At 51.8% G+C, this 21,765-nt stretch overlaps 1 protein-coding gene across 1 annotated transcript in view; it reads left to right on the forward strand.

Annotated features, from left to right (window-relative positions):
* The window catches only part of FGD2 (FYVE, RhoGEF and PH domain containing 2), a 49,334-nt gene extending 29,162 nt beyond the window's left edge, over window positions 1–20,172 (forward strand). Inside the window, exons 3-17 of the mRNA XM_049765345.1 lie at window positions 183–393; window positions 1,180–1,260; window positions 2,715–2,863; window positions 3,610–3,766; window positions 3,977–4,115; window positions 4,843–4,901; window positions 5,100–5,246; window positions 5,800–5,892; window positions 11,973–12,052; window positions 12,134–12,164; window positions 12,576–12,665; window positions 14,164–14,295; window positions 18,445–18,591; window positions 19,586–19,732; window positions 19,926–20,172. Coding sequence (XP_049621302.1) covers window positions 183–393; window positions 1,180–1,260; window positions 2,715–2,863; window positions 3,610–3,766; window positions 3,977–4,115; window positions 4,843–4,901; window positions 5,100–5,246; window positions 5,800–5,892; window positions 11,973–12,052; window positions 12,134–12,164; window positions 12,576–12,665; window positions 14,164–14,295; window positions 18,445–18,591; window positions 19,586–19,732; window positions 19,926–20,141 — 1,879 coding nt within the window. The 3' untranslated portion in view covers window positions 20,142–20,172. The remainder of the gene's footprint in view (window positions 1–182; window positions 394–1,179; window positions 1,261–2,714; window positions 2,864–3,609; window positions 3,767–3,976; window positions 4,116–4,842; window positions 4,902–5,099; window positions 5,247–5,799; window positions 5,893–11,972; window positions 12,053–12,133; window positions 12,165–12,575; window positions 12,666–14,163; window positions 14,296–18,444; window positions 18,592–19,585; window positions 19,733–19,925) is intronic.
* The last annotated feature ends 1,593 nt before the right edge of the window (window positions 20,173–21,765 follow it).

Consider the following 21,765-nt stretch of genomic DNA (forward strand, 5'->3'; position numbering starts at 1 on the left):
TTTTTCTCCCTGCTCAACAGGGACAGGCCAACTCAGTGCTAGTCTGATGCACTCCCTGAGGCAACAAAGCTGGGAGTCAGAAATATTTCTTTTACTCATCTGTGGGGCCAAGCCACCCTATCAGGAGAGAGAAAACGGCCCCTCCTTTTCCTCTACAGACCTCAGGTCTGCTCTCTTCTCAGGAGTCCTGACTCAGGATCTCGAGCCCAGCAGCCAGAGGTTGAGCCTCCTCCATTTGATCAGCCTTGGGATAAACTTAGCATGGAGGAGGCCCAGGCGCCTGGGCAGAGGACGGTCAGCATGAGGTACCTGAACTCTCTGAAGAATAAGCTGTCCACTGAGAGCTGGAGGAAATCGTGTCAGCCTGGAACCAGCCCTAAAGCAGGGCCACAGGTGCCTCCATGTGTGTATGTGGAACTGGGGGGCTCCTTGCCAACCTCCTATGACATATGTTCTCCCAGCCGGAGGGCAGAAGTTGGTTTCTCTACGTAGGCTGTGGGCCCATCTGACTCAACTTCAGCGTTGGTCCTGGGTTCCTCACAGAGGAGGTCTGTAGGCAGGGATGAGAGAGATCACAGGGTGCTAGACTAATGCCACGACTTGGATCTGGCTCATTGTGTGAGGCTGGTCTTCCAGGCATGGCCTCAGTTTACTCACTTGCTGGAGGCTGCAGCCTGACTAAATCAGCATTGAACAGGCTGAAACTCAGTACAGTAGTTGGTTCAAACTCAGTACAGTACATACCTTACATGTAACCAAAATGGTTGCAATATCTGGCACCCCATATAGTCCCCTGAGTCCATGATCCCTAAGTGTAGAGCCAGGAGTAACCACTGAACACAGCCTATCTGGCCCTAAAACAAAACTAGCAAAAGCAAATAAAAACAATTAATATTGTCTTGGGCTCTTGTCTCCAAGGTTCCTCTCCATGCAATCTCTTCCCCATTCTCAGTTCCTGAGAGCAAGCAAGGAAACTTGTAGGTTTCTGAAGGCACTGCTTCTCTTTGGCCCCACCATCTGTTAAGGCCAATCAGTGCTGGCCTAACTCCCTCCCTGAAGGAACTATGCTGGGGAGTCAGAAAAGTTTCTCTGGCTCATCTGTGGGACCAGATCCAAGGCCCCTCTGAGAGGAGATAAAAACAGTCCCTTCCTTTCCTTCTCACCCACCCACTGCCACAGGAACCTGAGGAGAAGAGGATTGTCCGGGAGCTGCTGGAGACTGAGCAGGCCTACGTGGCCCGCCTCCACCTGCTGGACCAGGCCAGTGATGAGGACAGCCCAACCTTAGCCCTGGCACTGGGGTTTCCCTCCTGCCATCTGCTCTCCTATTCATCCCTCCTCAGAGTTCAGCACTAGGACCCCAGAATTTACTCAGGGAATCTTGGTCTTTTAACACTTTGTCAAGAAATCAGAATTCAGGGGCCAAAGCCATAACACAGCGGTAGGGCATTTGCCTTGCAGGCGGCTCTACTGGACAAAGCTGGGACCAATCCTGGGTATCTCATATGGTCCCCCGAACCAGGAGTGATTTCTGAGCACATAGCCAGGAGTAACCCCTGAGTATTACTGGATGTGCTCCCCCCCAAAAAAATCAGAATTCAGACCCACAGTGGCTGGGCCATGGTTCAGAGGTAGAACATGTACCTTGTACATCCCTGAACCTCTCAAGAACTTGTCCAACCTTCACTGGCCCTCCTTCTTCTAACCCTCGGGGTCTTACTGACCTCATGAGATACAGAGCCCTCACCAGTCTGCCCTCAGCCCCAACCCGTCCCCATCTTTCATCCCAGTGTCACACCCTTCCCATGGGTTGTTTCTTCATGCCTAACGAATAGTTATAGGTGGGCCAGAAAGATAGCACAGTTGGTAAGGGTCTTGCCTTGAATGCGACCAACTCGGGTTCAATCCCCAGCATCCCATATGGTCCCTGAGCCTGCCAGGAATATTTCCTGAGAGCCAGGAGTGACACCTGAATCTAATAAATGCCAGGTGTGGCCCCAAAACAAAAACAAACAAAAACAATTATGGGGTGGCAGGGCAGAGAGATAGTACAGAGGTAGGAATTAAGGTATTTGCCTTGCATGTGGCTGGCCCGTTTGATCCTGGGCACTGCCTGTGGTCTTCCAAGCTTGGCCTGGAGTGACCCTGACAAAGTCAGGAATAGTCCCTGAACATGGCCAGAAAAATGTTGGGGAAATGCAAAGTATGGGCCTTCATAGCCTTTGGGGCTATGAACCTTGTCCAAAGGTGCACTTTTTCTTCGAGCTAGAGAGACAGTACAGGGACTAAGGCTTTGTCTATGGCAGAGCACTGCCAGGAGTGAATCCTGAGCAAGTCCTGAGCTTCACCAGGGGTAGCGCCAAACTAAAAAACCCAAACCAACCAACTAACCAAGAACCAAAACCACATGCATATTGTTTTGTTTTTGTGGTACTGAGGATTGAGCACAAGGAAAGTTCTCTCTGCTTTCAGCCACATCCTGGGTCTTCAGACCTTCTAGAAAGTTCCAACAGTGGTTATGGTGTGTAGGGAGACAGGGGTGTAAAAAATAGTTGACAATCGCAAGTCAAGGGATTCCTTTGTGCAGAGGGCCCTTCAATTGTGTCTGATCTGACCATTACCCACTGCTGGCCATTGGTCCTACTTTGCCCATCTCTCCATGGTCGCCTGAGGACACGGGTGGTCAGGGCAGGCTGGGTGACCCATGGCTACAGGTGTTCTTCCAGGAGCTTCTGAAAGAGGCCCGAAGCAGCAAGGCCTTCCCTGAGGACGTGGTGCGGCTCATCTTCTCCAACACCTCCTCCATCTACCAGTTCCACGCGCACTTCTTTCTCCCCGAGTTGCAGCGGCGGCTGGACGACTGGTGAGAGCTGCGCCCTGAATTGCTGGGACACCTTAATCTGGCAACCTCTTCTCGGGGTGCCAGCTGGGCTTGGGTAACTAATCCTGCGTGTGGCATATGAATACAGGTGTGGATGTGCATGTGTGTGTCCTAGAGAAGAAGGTGGAGGGACTGAGTTGAATGATTTGGGGGGCAGTGGAAATGATAGGCCCACGGCCAAGTGCTTCCAGCATCTGTGACCCAATTATACCTGTGACCCAATTATGAACTTGGGTCACATCATCCCCCCATGTGATGAGGGCACAGTGATCATGTAAGACAGCCCCTTTCTTTCCAGAAATCTCCTTTATGGTATTGAGGAGCCTCCAAGCTGTGCTCAGGGACCCCTGGCCAATAAGCCAGTCACACTTATTAGTGCTTCAAGCTCACTGAGGCCACCACAGTGCTTGGGAACCTTTCAAGTATTTTGTGGCAAGATTTATTTGTGTATTTTGCCAAGGGCGTGATGTCTGGGTGTCTCTTAAAATTCTTTGAACCAAGGGTAGAGCCATGTACAGCGGGTTGCCTTGCACGTGGCTGACCTAGGTTGGCATCCCATATGTTCCCCAAATCCTGCCAGAGTAATTCCTGAACACAGAGACAGGAGTAACTCCTGAGCACTGCCACATGTGGTCCCAAAAGCAAAGCAAAACGAAACAAAAACTGAATAAAAACAACACAAAAAGGCAAAAGAGGCGACCCGGGCTGAGGTGGGCCGTGCCCTGCAGGGCCACTACGCCCCGCATCGGGGACGTGCTGCAGAAACTGGCTCCCTTCCTGAAGATGTACAGTGAATATGTCAAGAACTTCGAGAGGGCGGCCGACCTGCTGGCCGTCTGGACAGACAAGTCTCTGCCCTTCCAGGAGGTTCTCACCCGAATTCAGGTAGTTGACAGTGGGGAGAGGGGTGTACTGGGGCTCTGGGAGGAGAGCCTCAGTTTCTCTGAATAAGGTTGGGCATTTCCCACCATCCACCCTCCCCTGTCCACCTTGCCTTGCTCACCCCCACACTCTGCCCATCTCCCACCATCCACCCTCCCCTGTCCGCCTTGCCTTGCTCACCCCCACACTCTGCCCCCTCCATTCCTCCCCAAGAGCAGCGAGGCCTCAGCCAGCCTGACCTTGCAGCACCACATGCTGGAGCCCGTGCAAAGAATCCCTCGCTACGAGCTACTGCTTAAGGAGTACCTTCAGAAACTGCCAGAGCAGGCCCTGGACAGGGCAGATGCCCAGAGTGAGGAGGGCTGTGGGTGGGTGGGTGCATGGGTGAGGACCTGGTCCCTTCTGTGTAGAGCACCCACTAAGTCGGCTCCGAGGGTCAGAATGAGCAACACTGGCTGTGGAGTCTTTACTGCCAAACACTATCACTTCCTCCCCCCTACCAGGTTCAATAGCCAAGGAAATAAGGCCCAGAGAGGTTAGGTACTTCCTCAAGATTGCACAGCAGGGACCCGGTGAGATAGCACAGCGGCGGCGTTTGCCTTGCAAGCAGCCGATCCAGCACCTAAGGTGGTTGGTTTGAATCCCAGTGTCCCATATGGTCCCCCGTGCCTGCCAGGAGCTATTTCTAAGCAGACAGCCAGGAGTAACCCCTGAGCACTGCCGGGTGTGGCCCAAAAAGCAAAAAAACAAAACAAAACCAAAAAAAAAAAAAAGATTGCACAGCGGGAAACCAGCAGAGATGGGATTGGAGCCTGTGCCTGGGGGATGCCCAAGTTCAGGCTTTTCTGCACGCCTTGCCTCCAGCTGGGTGCAGAGGCCTTTGAGCTCACAGAAGCCAAGGCCTAAGCCCCATCTTTTACGGTGGTTCCTACTCTCTCCGAGTAGAGTTTGCACCCACCACCCATGAGCCAGGCTGCTGCAGCTGGCTCCTAGGGTGCTCAGCAGGGCTTCTGGGTCACTTGGTTAAGCCTCTTTCACCCTAGCCTTGGGAGCTGATTATGGCCCTGCACCTCCTGCAGAAGCCCTGGACATGATCTTCTCTGCTGCCCAGCACTCCAATGCGGCCATCACAGAGATGGTAAGCGGCCGCCCAGGCCATGGGACGGGTGTCAGTGACAGGCTGCTGAGGACCTACTCCTCCTGCATCCAGGGCCCTCTCTGCCTGACTCAGTCTCCCCACCTTCCCTGCTCCCCATGCACCAGCCCAGTCCCGGGCTGCCAGAGCTGAGGGAGGGGGCCCGCTGGCCTGGCTGAGGGTGCCCATGGCCCGCCCCAGGAGCGGCTGCAGGGCCTGTGGGAAGTTTACCAGCGCCTGGGTCTGGACGACGACCTCGTGGACCCCTCCAACACCCTGCTCCGCGAGGGCCCCGTGCTCAAGATCTCCTTCCGACGCAGTGAGCCCCTGGAGCGACACCTGTTCCTGGTGAGGCAATGGGCACGGCATCTACCCGCATGGCAGAGGCGCTGCGGTGTTTTCCTCTGCTCTGTGCCTCCTCGGCACCAGATCCGAGCGATCTGGGCGTTTGGCCGGGCCCCAGACAGCAGAGTCTGGATCAGAGCCCTCTGGGTGCTGCCTGAGCCCCTGCCACCCCCGCAGGGCGCCCCAGAAGTCAGGAGGAGCCTCCCGCCCTGGTATGGATGAACCGGGTATCCTGGCCCCGGAAGGGGATCTGCCCCCTCTCATCTGCCCACTGCCCTCAGCCCCAGAGGAAGGCTTCAGGGTCAGTGGGACGGGTGGGCAGGGGCCTCGGTTCTCAGCTGGGTCAGGCATCAGAGAGGCTTCCTGCACGGGCTCTCCCTTCCTCCGCATATGCTCAGTGAGAGATGGGCTAAGTGTAGGGGTGCTCAGCCTCCTGAGGGTGGCCCATCCCCTGTCCACCCCCACCTGTCACCCGCCCATCCCAGTGCCCATTCCGTGCCCATGCCCCACCCCTGCCCATCCCCTCACCCACTCCCTGGTGTCTGTATCCCTGCAGTTCAACAACATGCTGCTCTACTGTGTGCCCAGGGTCATCCAGGTGGGTGCCCACTTCCAGGTGAGGACCCGGATCGACGTGGCCGGAATGAAGGTGAGCCGTCTTCAACCTACAGATTTCATCAGGGTGGGGCGGGTATGGGACTGGCAGGAGTTGTCAGCCCTGGATCTCAATGCAGGAACCCAGGCTTGCAGATCCTGGGTAGAGGTGGAGATGGGAGAATTTCCCTTCTGCATCTTAGGCCTTTCTATAGGGGCCCAGCATGGCCCAGCTCTGCTTTTCCTTTCCCTCCCCTGCTTTTTGAATTCCCCGTGTTCAAATGTACATTTGCACCTAAGTCGCTGCATTTCTAAGCAAATCCAGGACGATGCTGGTTCCCAGGTTCAGACAATGGGATGTTGTTCAGTGATAAAAAGAAACTAGCAAGACACAAAAAGGCAGGGACAAATGCCATATAATAGTAAGGGCAAGCGCTAATCTGTAAACACTAGAGAACAGATGCCTTCAAGTCTATGGCATTCTGGAAAAGGTAAATTAGAGAGATGGTAAAGGTCAGTGCAGAAACATAGCTCAGGAGTAGAATATCTGCTTTGCATACTGAGGCCCTGGGTTTGCTTCCAATAGGAAGGAAGGAAGGAAGGAAGGAAGGAAGGAAGGAAGGAAGGAAGGAAGGAAGGAAGGAAGGAAGGAAGGAAGGGAGGGAGGGAGGGAGGGAGGGAGGGAGGGAGGGAGGGAGGGAGGGAGGGAAGGAAGGAAAGGAGGGAGGGAAGGAAGGAAGGAAAGAAAGGAGGGAGGGAAGGAAGGAAAGAAAGGAGGGAGGGAAGGAAGGAAGGAAAGAAAGGAGGGAAGGAAGGAAAGAGAAAGAAAGAAGGGAAGGAAAGAAAGAAAGAGAGAGAGAGAGAGAGAAAGGAAGGAAGGAAGGAAGGAAGGGAAGGAAAGAAAGAAAGAGAGAGAGAGAGAGAGAAAGGAAGGAAGGAAGGAAGGAAGGAAGGAAGGAAGGAAGGAAGGAAGGAAGGAAGGAAGAAGGGAAGGAAGGAACGAGGGACAGAAAAGGGGGAGAGAGAGAGAAGTGTCACAAAGAGACTATTACTGCAGCTGGGTTTATGTCGGCTCCCAGCTCGGTCCGCTCCCGTGGCCACACAGCGTCCTCTCCTGGACGGCGCAGGCCTGGCAGGCGCGGGGCTCCCACCCGCCCGCTGCCACGCGGGGTCCGTTTCCGAGTCTGGGCTTGTGAGCACGCCGGGCCTGGCGGCCTCCCTGCACCGTGATGACTCCCACGGTGTTTGTCGCGCCGGCGTCAGGGAGGCCTAAATCTCAGCCCCGCTTCTACCCAATGACTAGCCTGCTCATAGAATGTGCCCTGCACAGAGCCAGCCTGGTAGGGGAAAGAAGGGCCTGGGCACATCCCTGCAGCTCCGCGGGCAGCCCTGCAGAAGCGCACCTCAATGCGGAAAGCGTCACAGGCCGTGCGTTTGGGGTTGCGTTGTCTGGCGGGGGCGGAGGGGGGGCAGCCTAGTCTTATTCTAATCAAACGGGACCTTGCACCAGTTTGCCAGTAGATGTCAGTCAAGGGTTTGGAGGGAGGCTGTCTCGTTCTAATTAGCACAAAGGCGCCATCTGGGCTAGCCCCAGCCTGATGGGGCGCAGACCGGGGAGTGGTGGAGAAGGGGTGCTGCCCTCTAGACCAGCGTTTCCCAGACCCTTCCCACCTTGTTTCCTTCCCCAGGCCCTCTGTCCTACCAGTTGGCCCCCTAGTCTTGTGCCGTGGCCCTCCACTGATGGAAGTTTCACTAGTGGCGCCATAGGAATCCCATGGAAATTTCCGGGGGGGGGGGGTCCCTTTCAATAAAAGATGCCCCTCTGCAGGCTGTTCTAGCACTGGTTTATGTTGGGACAGTGGAAATTTTTTCTCTTTGTTTTCATATTGATAGTACTGTGTGCATATATTCTATATATCATAATATCCATCTTGTATCAGAACCTTGATACTGCCCTACAAAGTCATTTTTAATATTTTACTGCCTCAGTCCCAACCCTTACTTCCCCCCATCCTCCCACGTAGGTGCAGCTAATGACATGAAGCTCACCACATAGAGTGATAAGTGCAGTTAGAGAAATAACTACACTGAAAACTATCATAACAATGTGAATGAATGAGGGAAAAAGAAAGCCTGTCTCGAGTACAGGTGTGGGTGGGGTGAGGAGTAGGTAGATCTGGGAAAATGGTGGTGGGAATCCTGCACTGGTGAAGGGGGGTGTTCTTTACATGACTGTAATCATACAACTACAATTATATTTGTAATCACGGTGTTTAAATAAAGATAATTAAAAATTAAAAAAAAAAGATGCCCCTCTAAGACCCCTCTGAGGAGAGAGGGAGGGATGGCATCCCCTCAGTGCCCTTTATCTTTTTCTGGTTTGTTTGGGGGCCACACACACACGGTAATTTATTCTTGGCAGACTCTGAGGACCAGATAAGAAAGATGCTGAAGATAAATCTGGGCCAGTTGCTTGCAAGGCAAGCACCCTACCCACTGTATTATCTCTGCGGCCCCTTCCCATTTACCTATTAAATGTCATCAAATTTCTTCCTCCTTCTGCTCTCTAGACCATCTCACCTAGTCTTACCTGATTTTCTCCCAGGTGGACTCAGACCCCCTAACTGGCCTCGGGGACACCACTTCATCCTGTTTTGCCCCAGTTTTGCCCTGAACCCTGAGCCCTTCCTTCCACCCAAGTAAACACACAGCTTCTTCCCTGGTCCAGGGCCCGGGGCCCAGGCACATCAGGCCCTTCTCAAGGAAACAGTCTGGTTCTGAGGGCCCAAAGGGTTGAGCTGATGCACCAGGAAGAAGGAGGTGATTACGTGGTTTCTTCTTGGGCAGGCCTCCCTGAAAGGGCAGGTCAGTGCAGGGCAGGAGCTGCAAGAGAGGGAGGCACTGGGGGCTCTGGTCAGATGGCAGCAACTGCCCACGTTAATGCTCTTCAGACTAGGGCTTTGCTTCCCTTTGTGACTCCACTCTGCTTACTGGATTCCTGGGGTGGGAGGAAATCTTTTTTTTTTTTTTTTTCCCTCCAACTTACCTATTCTGGGGCCCAAAATACTGAGTGAGAATCTTCATTCTGCAATTTAGATGATGTGTAACTTTAGCTATGCTAACTTTTGCCCTTTCTGAATCTTCCGTTTCTTTTCAAGACTTGAGGGCTATAAATGTGTCCCAATATTGTTGTGAAGAATTCCTCTTCTTGCCCCTTTCTTTCCTTCCCTTCCTTCCTTCCTTTATTCCTTCCTTCCTTCTTTCTTTCCCCTTCCTTCCTTCTTCCTTCCTTCCTTCCTTCCTTCCTTCCTTCCTTCCTTCCTTCCTTCCTTCCTTCCTTCCTTCCTTCCTTTCTTTCTTTCTTTCTTTCTTTCTTTCTCTCTTTCTTTCTCTCTTTCTTTCTCTTTCTCTCTCTCTTTCTCTCTTTCTTTCTTTCTTTCTTTCTCTCTTTCTTTCTTTCTCTCTCTTTCTCTCTTTCTCTCTCTCTTTCTTTCTTTCTTTCTTTCTTTCTTTCTTTCTTTCTTTCTTTCTTTCTTTCTTTCTTTCTTTCTTTCTTTCTTTCTTTCTTTCTTTCTTTCTTTCTCTCTCTCTCTCTCTCTCTCTCTTTCTTTCTTTCTTTCTTTCTTTCTTTCTTTCTTTCTTTCTTTCTTTCTTTCTTTCTTTCTTTCTTTCTTTCTTTCTTTCTTTCTTTCTTTCTTTCTTTCTTTCTTTCTCCCTTTCCTTTTTATGTGCTACATCTAGCAGTGCTCAGGAACTTCCACTTGCACAGCATGTACTCAACCCTTTAAGTCATTTCTCTGCCCCCTTTAACTTGGTTGTTGTGTCAGGATTTCATTTGTCCTGGGGTCACACACTTGATTATGGGGGTCACTCACTTGACAGTGGTGCTCCCATCCTTGGTTGCACTTGTGGCCCGGGGATCACCCGCTGAGCCTGGAGCAGCACCTAGTGATGTGGGCCAGAACTGGGGAATCAGACTTGTGACCTCATACCTGCAGAACATTGACCCACATCTCATGCCTATCTTTAACTTATTAGGACCTTTTTTCAGGGGGATGATTTGGGCTACACCTCTCAGTGCTCAGAGCATATTTCTTTTATGGGGCACACCATGCCCAGTGGCACTCAAGGGTTACTCCTGGCTCTGTGCTCAGAAATTGTTCCTGGCAGGCATGGGGAGTATATGAGATGCTGGGGATCGAACCCAAGTCTGTCCTGGATTGTCTGCATACAAGGCAAATGCCCTACCACTGTGCTATCACTACAGCCCTCAAATTTTATCCCTATCTCTGTGCTCAGGGTTCACTCTTGGCAGAGCTCAGGGAACAATATAGGGTGCTAGGAATCAAATCCAGGTCAGCCACTGCAAGGCAAACATTCTACCCCTATATTATATCTCTTGCCCACCTCTTATTGGATATTATAAAGTAAGAAAAAAGCACAATAAATTCTCATATTCTTGTCACCTTACTTCTACAATTTTCCACATCCATAACTTGTCTTATTTCATCAATGTTCTCCATTAATTTTACTTCCTGTGTGTATATATATATGTGTGAGTGTGTGTATCCACGCATGTTAATATGGTGCCATTATTATATATACAAGGCATACACTTTACCTCTGAGTCATACAGCCCCAGCTCTGTTCTTTTAAATAGGCGCCACCCCTGCTTTTGCTCAGGGACCACCTGCGCCATTCCCAATAGTGCTAGTGTGTGTGAGGGGACGGGGGAGGCACTGGTAGCCAGGGATAGAACTCGAGACCTCACATATCAGATACGTGCTCTCCCACTTGAGCTATTTCTTGTCCCTGCCTCCCCTGGATTACTCAGAGTAAATCTCAGATATAAATAAATACGCCACCTATAAATACTCCAGTATGTCTCTGCAATAGATAAAAAAAAAAACTCTTACAGTACTGAGCTGGAGCAATACTTGCTTTGCATGCAGTGGACTCGGGTTTAATCTTTGGTACACTGTTCCTCTGAACCTACCAGGAGTGATCCCTGAGCACAATGCTAGGAGAAACCCCTGACAACAGCTGGCTGTGGCCAAAAGTGCTGTGATCATCACATGTAACAAATGAGTAACCATGAGTTAATGATGAAAGACCCTTTGGTCCTCCTTCAGTCTCTGAAATGACTGCTCAGCGCACGTCTGCTTACAACACTTGTGACTTGCTCCCACCCTCGAACTTCTCCACTCATTTTCCTCTCTTTTAATTCGTTCCTTTAAGAAGTCAGATATTTCCCAGTCTGCTTTTGCTGCCTATGCCCCTGTGGTGTCATGACAGTTCCCTGGCCCCCCTATATTTCTTGTAAATTGGTAGGTAATGTGGACACTTGACCAGATGAAACTGCTGTAGCTGTTGAGGGGCACAGCATGGCTGTTGAGGCTGGGGATGGAAAAATGGGTTGGAACTGCTGGAGTGGGGGTGGGAGTGGATCCTTTAAAGGAGGATGGCAGAGCCTGGAGTGTGGGGCTGGTACTAGAAAGTGCTGGATGGGGCCAGAGCGATGGCGCTATAAGTAAGGTGTCTGCCTTGCCAGCGCTAGCCTAGGATGGACCGCGGTTCGATCCCCTGGTGTCCCATATGGCCCCCCCGACTTCTGAGAGCATAGCCAGGAGTAACCCCTGAGCATTACCGGGTGTGGCCCAAAAATCAAAGAAAGTGCTGGCTGGGGTAGGTTCCCTGTAGCCTAGGGGTCCGAATGTGCTGGGCAGAGGATGGGGGAATGGCATCTACTAATTGGATAATCAACTCCCTCATTTACTGTATGGAGTGGTGGGTTTTATTTTAGGCCCTCATTTGAGACCCCCCAGCCCCTCCTTTGGGGTGTAATGTTCATGTTGGGGAAATCTTTTGCCAGGAATGGTCACCCCTACCTCACACCATGCCAACTGGGCTGCTGAGAAAATGTCAGGGGCCAGGATGCTCCAGATCTCATGTTTGGGGACCCATTTGCTCTGCTCAGAAGGAGCGTGAGGGGTGGGAAGAACCCACTCCCCACTTCCCATCCCTCTAATTCCAATAGTGCTGAGGGGCACATTCTGCCTCCCGCCACCCCAGAAGCTGATTTGGGTGGGTGGGTGAGGTGATACCTCTTAGCGCTTCTTTTCCCTTTCGGAGCAGGTCCGGGAACTGAATGACGCCGAGTTTCCACACGCCTTCCTGGTGTCCGGGAAGCAGCGCACCTTGGAACTGCAAGCCCGGTAGGCAGGAGGGCTGGGAGAGGACAGGACGGGGAAACTGCAGGGAGCGCCCCCCTCAATCCCTGATCCCCTTCCAAGCAGGTCTCAGGAGGAAATGAGTTCCTGGATGCAGGTACAGAAAGCTGCAGGGTCCCTCAATTCCCATGATGCAGATTGAGGCATGCATCTTTGCTCGTGCGTGTTAGTTCGTGCGTGCACACGTGCATGGGTGCGTGCATATATGCTTTCGTTGCGTGCGAGTGCTTTCATGGGTGTGTGTGTGCATTTGTGTGTGCATGGGTCCGTGCGTGCGCTCTTGCACAGGTCTTAGTGCTTGGTTCCTGTGAAACCGCCGCCACTCTCTGCCTTAGCCTGGTGGCCTCTGTGCAAGTCACTAAGTCCTGGAAACTCAAGTTTTCACACCTATAGGTGGGTTTAATGGCTTCTCTCCCCTTCAGTCAGCCAATGTGGCCTGGCCTAGAATCTGCATGTTTGCTCTTGCTTGGGCGGGCAAGCCTCCATGACCCCTCACTCCCCTCACCAGGCCTTCCAAGCTGCCATTGATCAAATCGAGAAGAGGAATGAAAGCTTCAAGGCTGCGGCTCAGGGCCTGGAAGGAGACCCCCAGGAGGAGGTATGGGGAGTCTGTCTGCCACCTTCACAGATGACAGGGTTTGCTCTGGTCCCTGCTCTTCCTTTGGTTTGGAGGCATGAGGGAGGAGCAGGAAGGATCAGTGAAAGCCCTTCTATCCTGGTATTGGGCTCTGCAGAGACTTGGTGCCAGAGCACTTCATTTAGCAAAAGGAATTAGAGAGAGAGAGAGAGAGAGAGAGAGAGAGAGAGAGAGAGGGGAGAGGAAGATAGAGGGAAGAAAGAGGTAAGAGAGGAAGATAGAGAGTGAGAAAGAGAAGAAAAAGGAAGAGAAGAGAGGAAGAGAGAGTGAGAAAGAGAAAAGAGGAAGATAGAGTGAGTGAGAAAGAGAAGAGAAAGGGAGAGAGGAGAGGAAGAGAGAGGAAGATAGAGGGAAGAGAGAGGGAAGAGAGAGGAAGAGAGAGTGAGAAAAAGAAGAGAGGGGGCCCGGAGAGATAGCACAGCGGCATTTGCCTTGCAAGCAGCCGATCCAGGACCAAAGGTGGTTGGTTCGAATCCCGGTGTCCCATATGGTCCCCCGTGCCTGCCAGGAGCTATTTCTGAGCAGACAGCCAGGAGTAACCCCTGACACTGCTGGTGGTGGCCCAAAAACAAACAAACAAAAAAAAAACCAAAAAAAAAAAAAAACCAAAAAAAAAGAAGAGAGGAAGATAGAGAGAGGGAAGAGAGAGAAGATTGAGTGAGAAAGAGAAGAGAAAGAGAGAGAGAAGAGAGAGAGAGAGAGAGAGAGAGAGAGAGAGAGAGAGAGAGAGAGAGAGAGAGAGAGAAGGACTGAGGTGCTTGCCTTGCGTGTGGCTAGAGTCTTATCCTCAGCTCTATAACAGCTCCCCAGCACTGAGAGGAGTGACCCTTGAGCACAGAGCCAGGAATAAGTCCAGGAATGCTGAGGATGAAAAGAGTGTTTTGGTTTTGGGACCACATGTGAAAGTGCTCTGATGACCATGTGCTGCAGGGCATTGAACTTGGGACTTTCCATTTGCATGACATGTGTGCTCCAGTCCTTTAAGCTGCATCCCCAGATCCCAGAAATTTTTTGTTTTTTTTTTTTTGTGTTTGTTTTGCAATGACAGGGATGGAATCCAGGGCCTCGCACAGGCAAGGTATGTGCTCTACCACTAAGTTACAGCTCTGGCTCACCCCTTCAAATTCTGTGGGAGCCTCTTTTTGCCACCTTCCTAGGAGGGATTTGACGTCTTGATAGTTTTATGTTGTGGAAAGCACAATAGAGTCTGGGACTTTCAAACCTGAGCTCTGGCTTGCAAGGGCTCTTCATAGAGTTACTTGAAACCTCCCTGGACCTCAGTCTTCTCTCCTGTAAAATGGGGTTAATAATCTTTAGCTTACCATGTCATCTGTAGTTGGCTTTAGGTGGAAGTTGCTGTCCAGCACCCTGGCCACATCCCTGCCATAAGTGAGAGGGCAGAGGTCCCTGACCCCAGGGAGGGCATGCGGAGAGTCATGAGGTATGTCCCCTCCCATAGATACAGGCTGAAGAGCTGGGCCTAAGGGCACCGCTGTGGGTGCGCGACAAGAGGGTGAGCATGTGCATGCGCTGCAGGGAGCCCTTCAACGCTCTCACACGCCGCCGCCACCACTGCCGGGCCTGTGGCTACGTGAGTACTGCTGCCAGCACCCCGCTTCCACTTCCTGACCTAGGCCATCCCTCCCTGCCAGCTCTGCTGGTTGTGATCAATGCAACCCACCCAACAGTGCACGCCATGACCAAAGCAGCCCATTCACTACTGCCACCCATTCACTGATGCCTCACTCCCACCAGTGAAGTGCACCCATAAATGTACCCCCACCATCAATGCCTCCACCCACCAGTACATCCCACCCACCAATGAATTCTACCCACCAGTGCATCCCACACAATAGTGAATTTCATCACCAGTGCAACCCATCCACCAGTATAACTCACCCACCCATTGATTCATCCCACCATGTCACCACTGCAACTCACCCTCCAGTGTAACCCATGGCCAATGCCCCTCACTATTGCCAACCACCCACCAATGCAACCCAGAAGCAATGAGCAGTCACTGTGCCAGGCATGGCTATCACCTCACAGTACCTGGCCTGAAATGAAATCTGCTTCGCCCTCCTCCTGCAGGGGAAAAGACTGTTCACAGTCTTTTTTTGCTCCCAGCAATCCCCAAAAGTAACCTATACCAGGCCATTTTTCTTGCTATTTTGGCACCATTCCCAGGCTCCTTAGATCCAGGACCAGAGGTGATCTCCCATTTCAGCATGAGGTGACATCCAAACTTTTCAGGCCCTCCTCAGGCCTGCTCCCATCTACTCATGTGCCCCAACTCTTTACCCTCCCCAACAATATCCTTTGTTCACAATTGTCCTTGGCTAACTGACCCTCCTTTCTAGACAAGTGGTCAATACCTCAGTACTGAAACAGGTCATTGGCTGTGTAGTGGGCTCAGTTTCCACACCTGTGCCTTGAGAATCAGGAGACCCACTTGCAGAGATGTGGCAGGATCCACCTGCAGAGCTCAGAAGTCCAGTCCCTCCCTCCATCCTTCTCCTCTTCAATAGCTCTGCCATCCCCCCAGCCAGGATCAAGCAAGCAGCTAGTGCACTTTCCTCCCCCATCTGGGCTCTAAGAAGCAGGTCCCGTAGCATCTGTGGACATCACACACCCTCCCTGGAACCTGCAAACACGGAAGCCTCTGTGACCTGTTTCATGACCACCCCGGGGAAAGGAGGCCACCAGCTGGGCAGGTTGGGGCCAGTCAGGGAGGTGGCCCTGACATGTGTAAAACTGCAATCAAGTTTTAGGACCAGAACACACCTGGGTGTAGTTGTAAGTGACGAGTCACATCCTCAAGCAAATAGAAAGGACCTGGGGCTTTGCTGACTCATGTCTCGAAGAGCTGAGTCAATATGTAGTTTCCCAGATTATGAGCAGAGTCAGAAATCCTAAGAAACGCAAAGAATCATGTCGTGATACTCAGGTTCTGGGCTTTCAGGTGCATGGGAGAAAAATATGCTGACAATGAAATGAACCGTAGGATCCTGGGACAGACACTCAGGAAACAAAAGCAGGGCAGGGGGTGGCGGGTGGGGTGGGGCATGGAACTTCGTAGTACAGCATTTGTCTTGCATATTCAGGCCCTGAGCTTAGTCTCTGGTGCCACAAAGAACAAAACAAACAAACAAACAGCTATAGGACCACGACTGTGTCTCAGCAGCAGAGCTCAGGCTTTTTATGTGTGAGGCTCTGGGTATGAACCCACACCACAGAACAACAACAACAACAAAAAAAAAACTGTCTACAGAAATTGTTACAGGGAGCCGAAGTGATAGCACAGTGGTAGAGTGTTTGCCTTGCACATGGTCGACCCAGGACAGACCCAGGTTCAATTCCCGGCATCCCATGGGGTCCTCTGAGCCTGCCAGGGGCGATCTCTGAGTGCAGAGCCAGAAGTGACCTCTGAGAACTACCGGGTGTGGTCATCCTCCAAAAAAAGGAGAAAAAAGAAAAGAATGTTACTGGGCCACTGGAGGGGAGGGGGCTTGATTATGAGCTATTTAGAGATAATAATATCAGACCCATGTTAAATCCCTGAGTGCCAACCTGACATTATCATTAGTCAGGAGAGTGCCCTGTTGTTGGGAAATGCCAGCTCCATATCTAAGGGTGAGTGCTGTCAGTTATTTTCAAGTGGTTCAGGAAAGAAAATTTGGTGACAACTTGTGAGTTTAGTGGTGGGTAGTTGGGGTTTATTTATTTTCCTCTTAACTTGTCTTCCGTGTTGGGGTCATACTTGATAGTGCTCAGGGCTTACTCCTGGCTCTGTGCTCACAAATCATTCCAGGACAGGTTTAAATGACCATATGAGGTGCCAGGGATTGAACCTGGGTCTGCTACATGCAAGGCGAATGGCCTTACCTACTGTACTATCATTGTCCCAGGAGTGATCCCTGAGCACATAGCCAGGAATAACCCTTCAGCGCTGCATGTATGGTCCAACACCTGATCTGCCCACACACGAAAACAGTTGGTGGGCCAGAGACAAAGCTTAATAGGCTGAGCTCAGGCTTCGCAGGTGGGAGATCCAGGCTCCATCCCAGTTCTACATGGTCCCCTAAAAACTCTCTGAGAAAAACCCATAAATGTAGAGCCAAGAGTAGCCTCTAAACACCACTGAATGTGGTCCAACCCAAAAGTTGGTGGAGGATAAAATAAGTATATGCTAATCTAAAAATGTAACATTTTTAGTATAAAACCATCAATACAACGCAATTCTCCCAGCATCACTGAGGCTCCTGTATGGGGCCAGTCCCCTTGTCCTGATTCGGGCCTTCGGGTGCCCCTGTGCTTCTGTGTGTTAGGTGAGTCATCCTTTCGGTGGTTTAGTGCCAGTTTCTGTTTGCCCGCCTGCCAGACAGGAATCCTGGAGAGGGTGGGGCTGCCACGCCTTCTGCAGCCTCTCCCTGGCCCCTCCCCGGGGCTCTGCTGTAAGCAGGAGACCAGCCTACTCCCCTTATCTCCTCCTGTCAACCCCCACATCCTGGATTCCAGGCCACTCCAGTATTCCTGGAAATCACACTGGCTGCTCCCTATTTTTTTTCCTATGTCTTCTCACACCTCTTCCGGCTGCTTACCCCAACTTTGAGCTCCTCCATGAATTACACATAAAAGTGGCAAAAATCCACCAAGATCTCATTTCATACTAATTCTCTAAAATATGTTGGATCCTGAATCAATGGAAGGTAAAATTTGCAGGAAGAATTTTTTGGTTGTTTTTTGTTTCATTTTTTTTTTTTTAATAGCAGGGATAGAACCCAGAGCCTCACATAAGCAATGCAAATGCTCTATCATTGAGCCTCCCTGCCCTTGCAGGCATTTGAAAATAAACTGGGGACTTTAGAAAAAAAAATATGACTTGCTCATGGAGGCCATCTTGCTTCTACTTATTGGGAACTCCTGGCAAGCCTTCCTTCCCTTCCACCCATGTCAGGTCAGGATAAAAGTCCAATTCTCAGGGGCCAAAGAGATAGCACAGTAGGCAGGACACTTGCCTTGCATGCACCCACTTGTGTTCAATCCCCAGCATCTTATAGGAAACCCTGAGAACTACCAGGAGTGATTTCTGAATGCAGAGTCAGGAATAATTTCCGAGTATTGCCAATGTGACACAAAAATTAAAAAAAAAAAAAAAAAAAAAGAAAGAAATTGGGGGCCGGGTAGGTGGCGCTGGAGGTAAGGTGTCTGCCTTGCAAGCGCTAGCCAAGGAAGGACCGCGGTTCGATCCCCCGGCGTCCCATATGGTCCCCCCAAGCCAGGGGCGATTTCTGAGCACATAGCCAGGAGTAACCCCTGAGCATCTAACGGGTGTGGCCTGAAAAACCAAAAAAAAAAAAAATTAAAAAAAAAAAAAGATCCACCCTCTGCACTAGTGGTACAGGTCAGCTGGAAAGCCAGGTGAGAAGCAGAGGGAGCCAAACACCTGCACACGTGGGCCAGAGGCAACTGTGCATAGGACAAACCTAGAATCAACTCGGGGGCTGGTCTCAGTTCTCCAGTTGGGGGAGCCCAAAGCCTTTGCTCCACCCTGGAGCAGTCCTCTAGGCAGCACTGGGTCCCTTTCTCTGCCTCTGTCCTTCTCCCAAAGCAAGCTTCCCCCTCCTCCTGTTCCTAGCAGCTGCCTCCCATGCCAGGACCACAGTGCAGACACAGCCACTTTGCGGACTGGCCCTCCCATGGCTTGGCCCTGGCCCCAGCCCTCCCCTGTCCTCCTCAGGTCGTGTGTGCCCGGTGCTCCGACTACCGGGCTGAGCTCAAGTATGATGACAACAGGCCTAACCGCGTCTGCCTGGACTGTTACACCTTCCTTACTGGGAACGTGCTCCCTGGAGACAAGGAGGACAAGAAGCGGGGCATCCTGGAGGTGAGGGTGCTCTTCCCATCAGACACAGTATGCCCACAGGCCAGCAGGCATCGTTCCAGAGCTGAGGGGCGGGATGGAGAGCCGTGCTTCCTTTCTCTCTCCTGCATCCCTCCTGGCCACCCCCACTACCCCCTACTTTCCTCTGTGCCATGCCCCCTCATTGCCTGGCCTCTGGCTTGTTCCTATGTGACCCCCCTGTCTTGTCCCCAGCCATCATGGGAGGCCAAAAGAGCCAGAGTTGCTGGTTCAGGAGCCTGAGGTTCTGGCGCTGGACGATTCCAGCTCTGAACTGGAGGGTTTGGGGTGGGAGGAGTACTCCCCGATAGTGCTCCCGAGTTCTGCAGCTCTCTCCCAACCAGTCTCAGCCAACCAGTCTCATGATGCGGTGCTGGGGACAGGACTGCATATGAGTCTTTGCCATTAAAACGCTCATCGCTGGTCTAGGAACTGTGCAGTGCTGGGGACCAAGCCCAGGGTGGGGACTATGGCTGAACCCCAGAGGAAACTGTCTTTCACTCGGGGACAAGACTTGCTTAGGCAGACCATCAGGTCACACTCCACTTCCTGTGGAGCCCTTTCTGCCCCTGGGAGCTTCCCTTGAGGTGAGGTAGCACCTGGGAAACCCTCAATGTTTGCAGAGTACCGAGACATGGGCTGGGTGCTCCTCCTTGCCCCTCCTGGAAGGTCAGTGCAGTCCTGCCTCTCCAGTCCAGCTGAACTTAGCCCCTTTCTATTTTTCTATGTCTCTTCTCCACCTTCCCCTGCCTTTTGAACATGTCCTTAGACCCCACACTTGCTCCTGGAGGGCGCAGACAGCACCCATCGGGCCTCACTTCTGCTGGGGGATAGCATATAAATGCTGAGCCCATTCCACCCCACTTCTGCCTGAGTTCAGGCTGACCAGGGTTCCCCGCTATAGGGCCATGGGCTGGAGAGCCCCCCTGAGCCTAGCTATAGAAAGTCAGCAGCTCTTTCCCGCCTCTCTCCCTTCCAGAAAGGCTCTGCTGTGGATGCAGAACAGAGCATCATGTGCAGCTTCCTGCAGCTGGTGGGGGACAGGTGGGGCCGGAGTGGCCCAAGGGGCTGGTGCGTGATCCCCCGCGATGACCCCTTGGTGCTCTATGTCTATGCTGCCCCTCAGGTAATGAGGGTGTGATAATACTGTATAGGGGTGGGAGACCAGGTCCCAGGAGGAAGTGGTCCTTGAAGGATCGGTATTAAAGGGCTGCGGAGCAGCGAGTACATAGAACTTTGTGGGGTTCGGTTTGGACATGAGGGGTGGGCATATGGCTGAGGCAGAATGGGGGCTCTGAGACACCCTGGTCTCTTCCCAGGACATGCGGGCTCATACCTCCATCCCCCTGCTGGGCTACCAGGTGACCTCGGGGCTTCAGGCAGACCCTCGTCTCTTCCAGCTGCAGCAGTCAGGCCAGTCCTACACCTTCAAGGCGGAGAGTGAGGAGTTGAGGGGTCGATGGGTGAAGGCCATGGAGCGGGCAGCCAGCGGCTGGAGCCCGGGGAATACCCTGGAGGGGGACTTGTCTGACTGAGCTGCACCCCAGTCCCACTCTGCCCTCTGACATATTCCCACCAGCTGAGCTTTCAAATGATTTCTAATTCATTTTTTTGTCTGTTTGTTTTGTTGCCACACCTAGCAGTGCTCAGGGGTTATGTCTGACTCTGCTCAGGGATCACTCCTAGTGGTGCTCAGGAGAGCCATCTGTGGTATTGGGGATCAAACAAGCCCTACCTGCCGTACTATCTTGACAGACCCATCCACTTATCCTTGCCCAGTCCGCGTGTCCTGGTGGGGCCTCATGAAACATATTCCTATGTGGTAGAGGCAACCATGTATTCCATGTACCTCAGTTTCTCCAGGGCCAGGACTGGGGGTTCCTGGGACAGGGAACTTTCTTTGCTAACACCAGCACGGCCCTGAAAACCTGGTGCTGTGGTCATAATGTGCTTTTTAGCCTGAGCTGGGGAGGCCCCAAGTTTAGTCCTGGGTACCGCATGGTCTCTTCTGCTCTGCTGGATGTGGCCTCCCACACTAACCAAGTAAATAGTAAACATGTAAAAAAAAATCCAAACATTAAAAAAAAATTACCCCAAATCTGATTGAATTGGTGTGGGATGGGGATGGTTGGGTATTTGGTAACTACATGAATCTAATGTGGGTTACCAAGGATATGAAAGAGAGAGAGAGAGAAAGAGAGAGAGAGAGCGAGAGTCAACAGGATCAGAGAGAGAGGAGAGAAAGAGAGAGAAAGAGAGAGAAAGAGAGAGAGAGAGCATGAGCTGCCAGACTGAACTGCTCAAACCAGAGGAAATAAACATAGCGAGTAATAACCAACTACTGGGCTCTCTAAGCACCACGAGATGTGGCCCCAAAACACCCACCCTCAAAATGCACAGGAAAACATCATTGACAGAGTCTGGGGCCAGGCTGTTCATAAGTTCATTTTTTCAGCCAACAAATAGCTGTTGAGCATCTTCTGAGTCAGGTTGGTCTTGTGCTGGGGCTACTGCAAAAGCAGGAGCAATCAGATGACACCTCTGTCTCCATGGGGAGGGATTCTAGAGCACTAGGCGAGACACAAGCCCAGTGTGTGGAACAGAAGCACTTCAAGGGCAGCGAAGGTTGAAAAGGGACCACGCTGCTGGACTATAGTTTTCGATGCACAGTCTCAACTCCAAGAAAACTAGCAGGAGGAAGCAAAGGAAAGGAAAAGGCAAGAAAGGCGGCAGATGGCGGGTGAGGGGTGCATGCATACATGTCTTATTTTTGTGATTTTGAGGGGACCACACCTGGCAGTGCTCTGGGTAACTGTGCAGAACCGAGATTGAACCCAGGCCTCCACATGCCAGGCATCTCTCCAGCTCCCTGTGTGTCTATTTGAAAGGAAAATATAGGATGTGTCTGGAGCAGGGTGTAGAGAGCTTGTCTCAGAGGTGTGAGGCCCAGGTTTTAATTCCCTATCCCATCCCCCACCTAAAAGAGAAAATCACTCTTGGTGAAGTTTATATTTGAAAAAACAACAGAGAGAAAGAGGAACAAGGGAAGATTGGCAGGTGGAGGGCATGACCAGGGCCCTGTTTGGGTGGAGCGTGGGTGATGAGGGTACTACAATAAGGTCAGAGAAGTATGCAGGAGGCTCAGGAGAGGACGTTGGA

This window comes from Suncus etruscus, chromosome 18 (assembly GCF_024139225.1).
Source record: "Suncus etruscus isolate mSunEtr1 chromosome 18, mSunEtr1.pri.cur, whole genome shotgun sequence".
Taxonomy (NCBI): Eukaryota; Metazoa; Chordata; class Mammalia; order Eulipotyphla; family Soricidae; genus Suncus; species Suncus etruscus.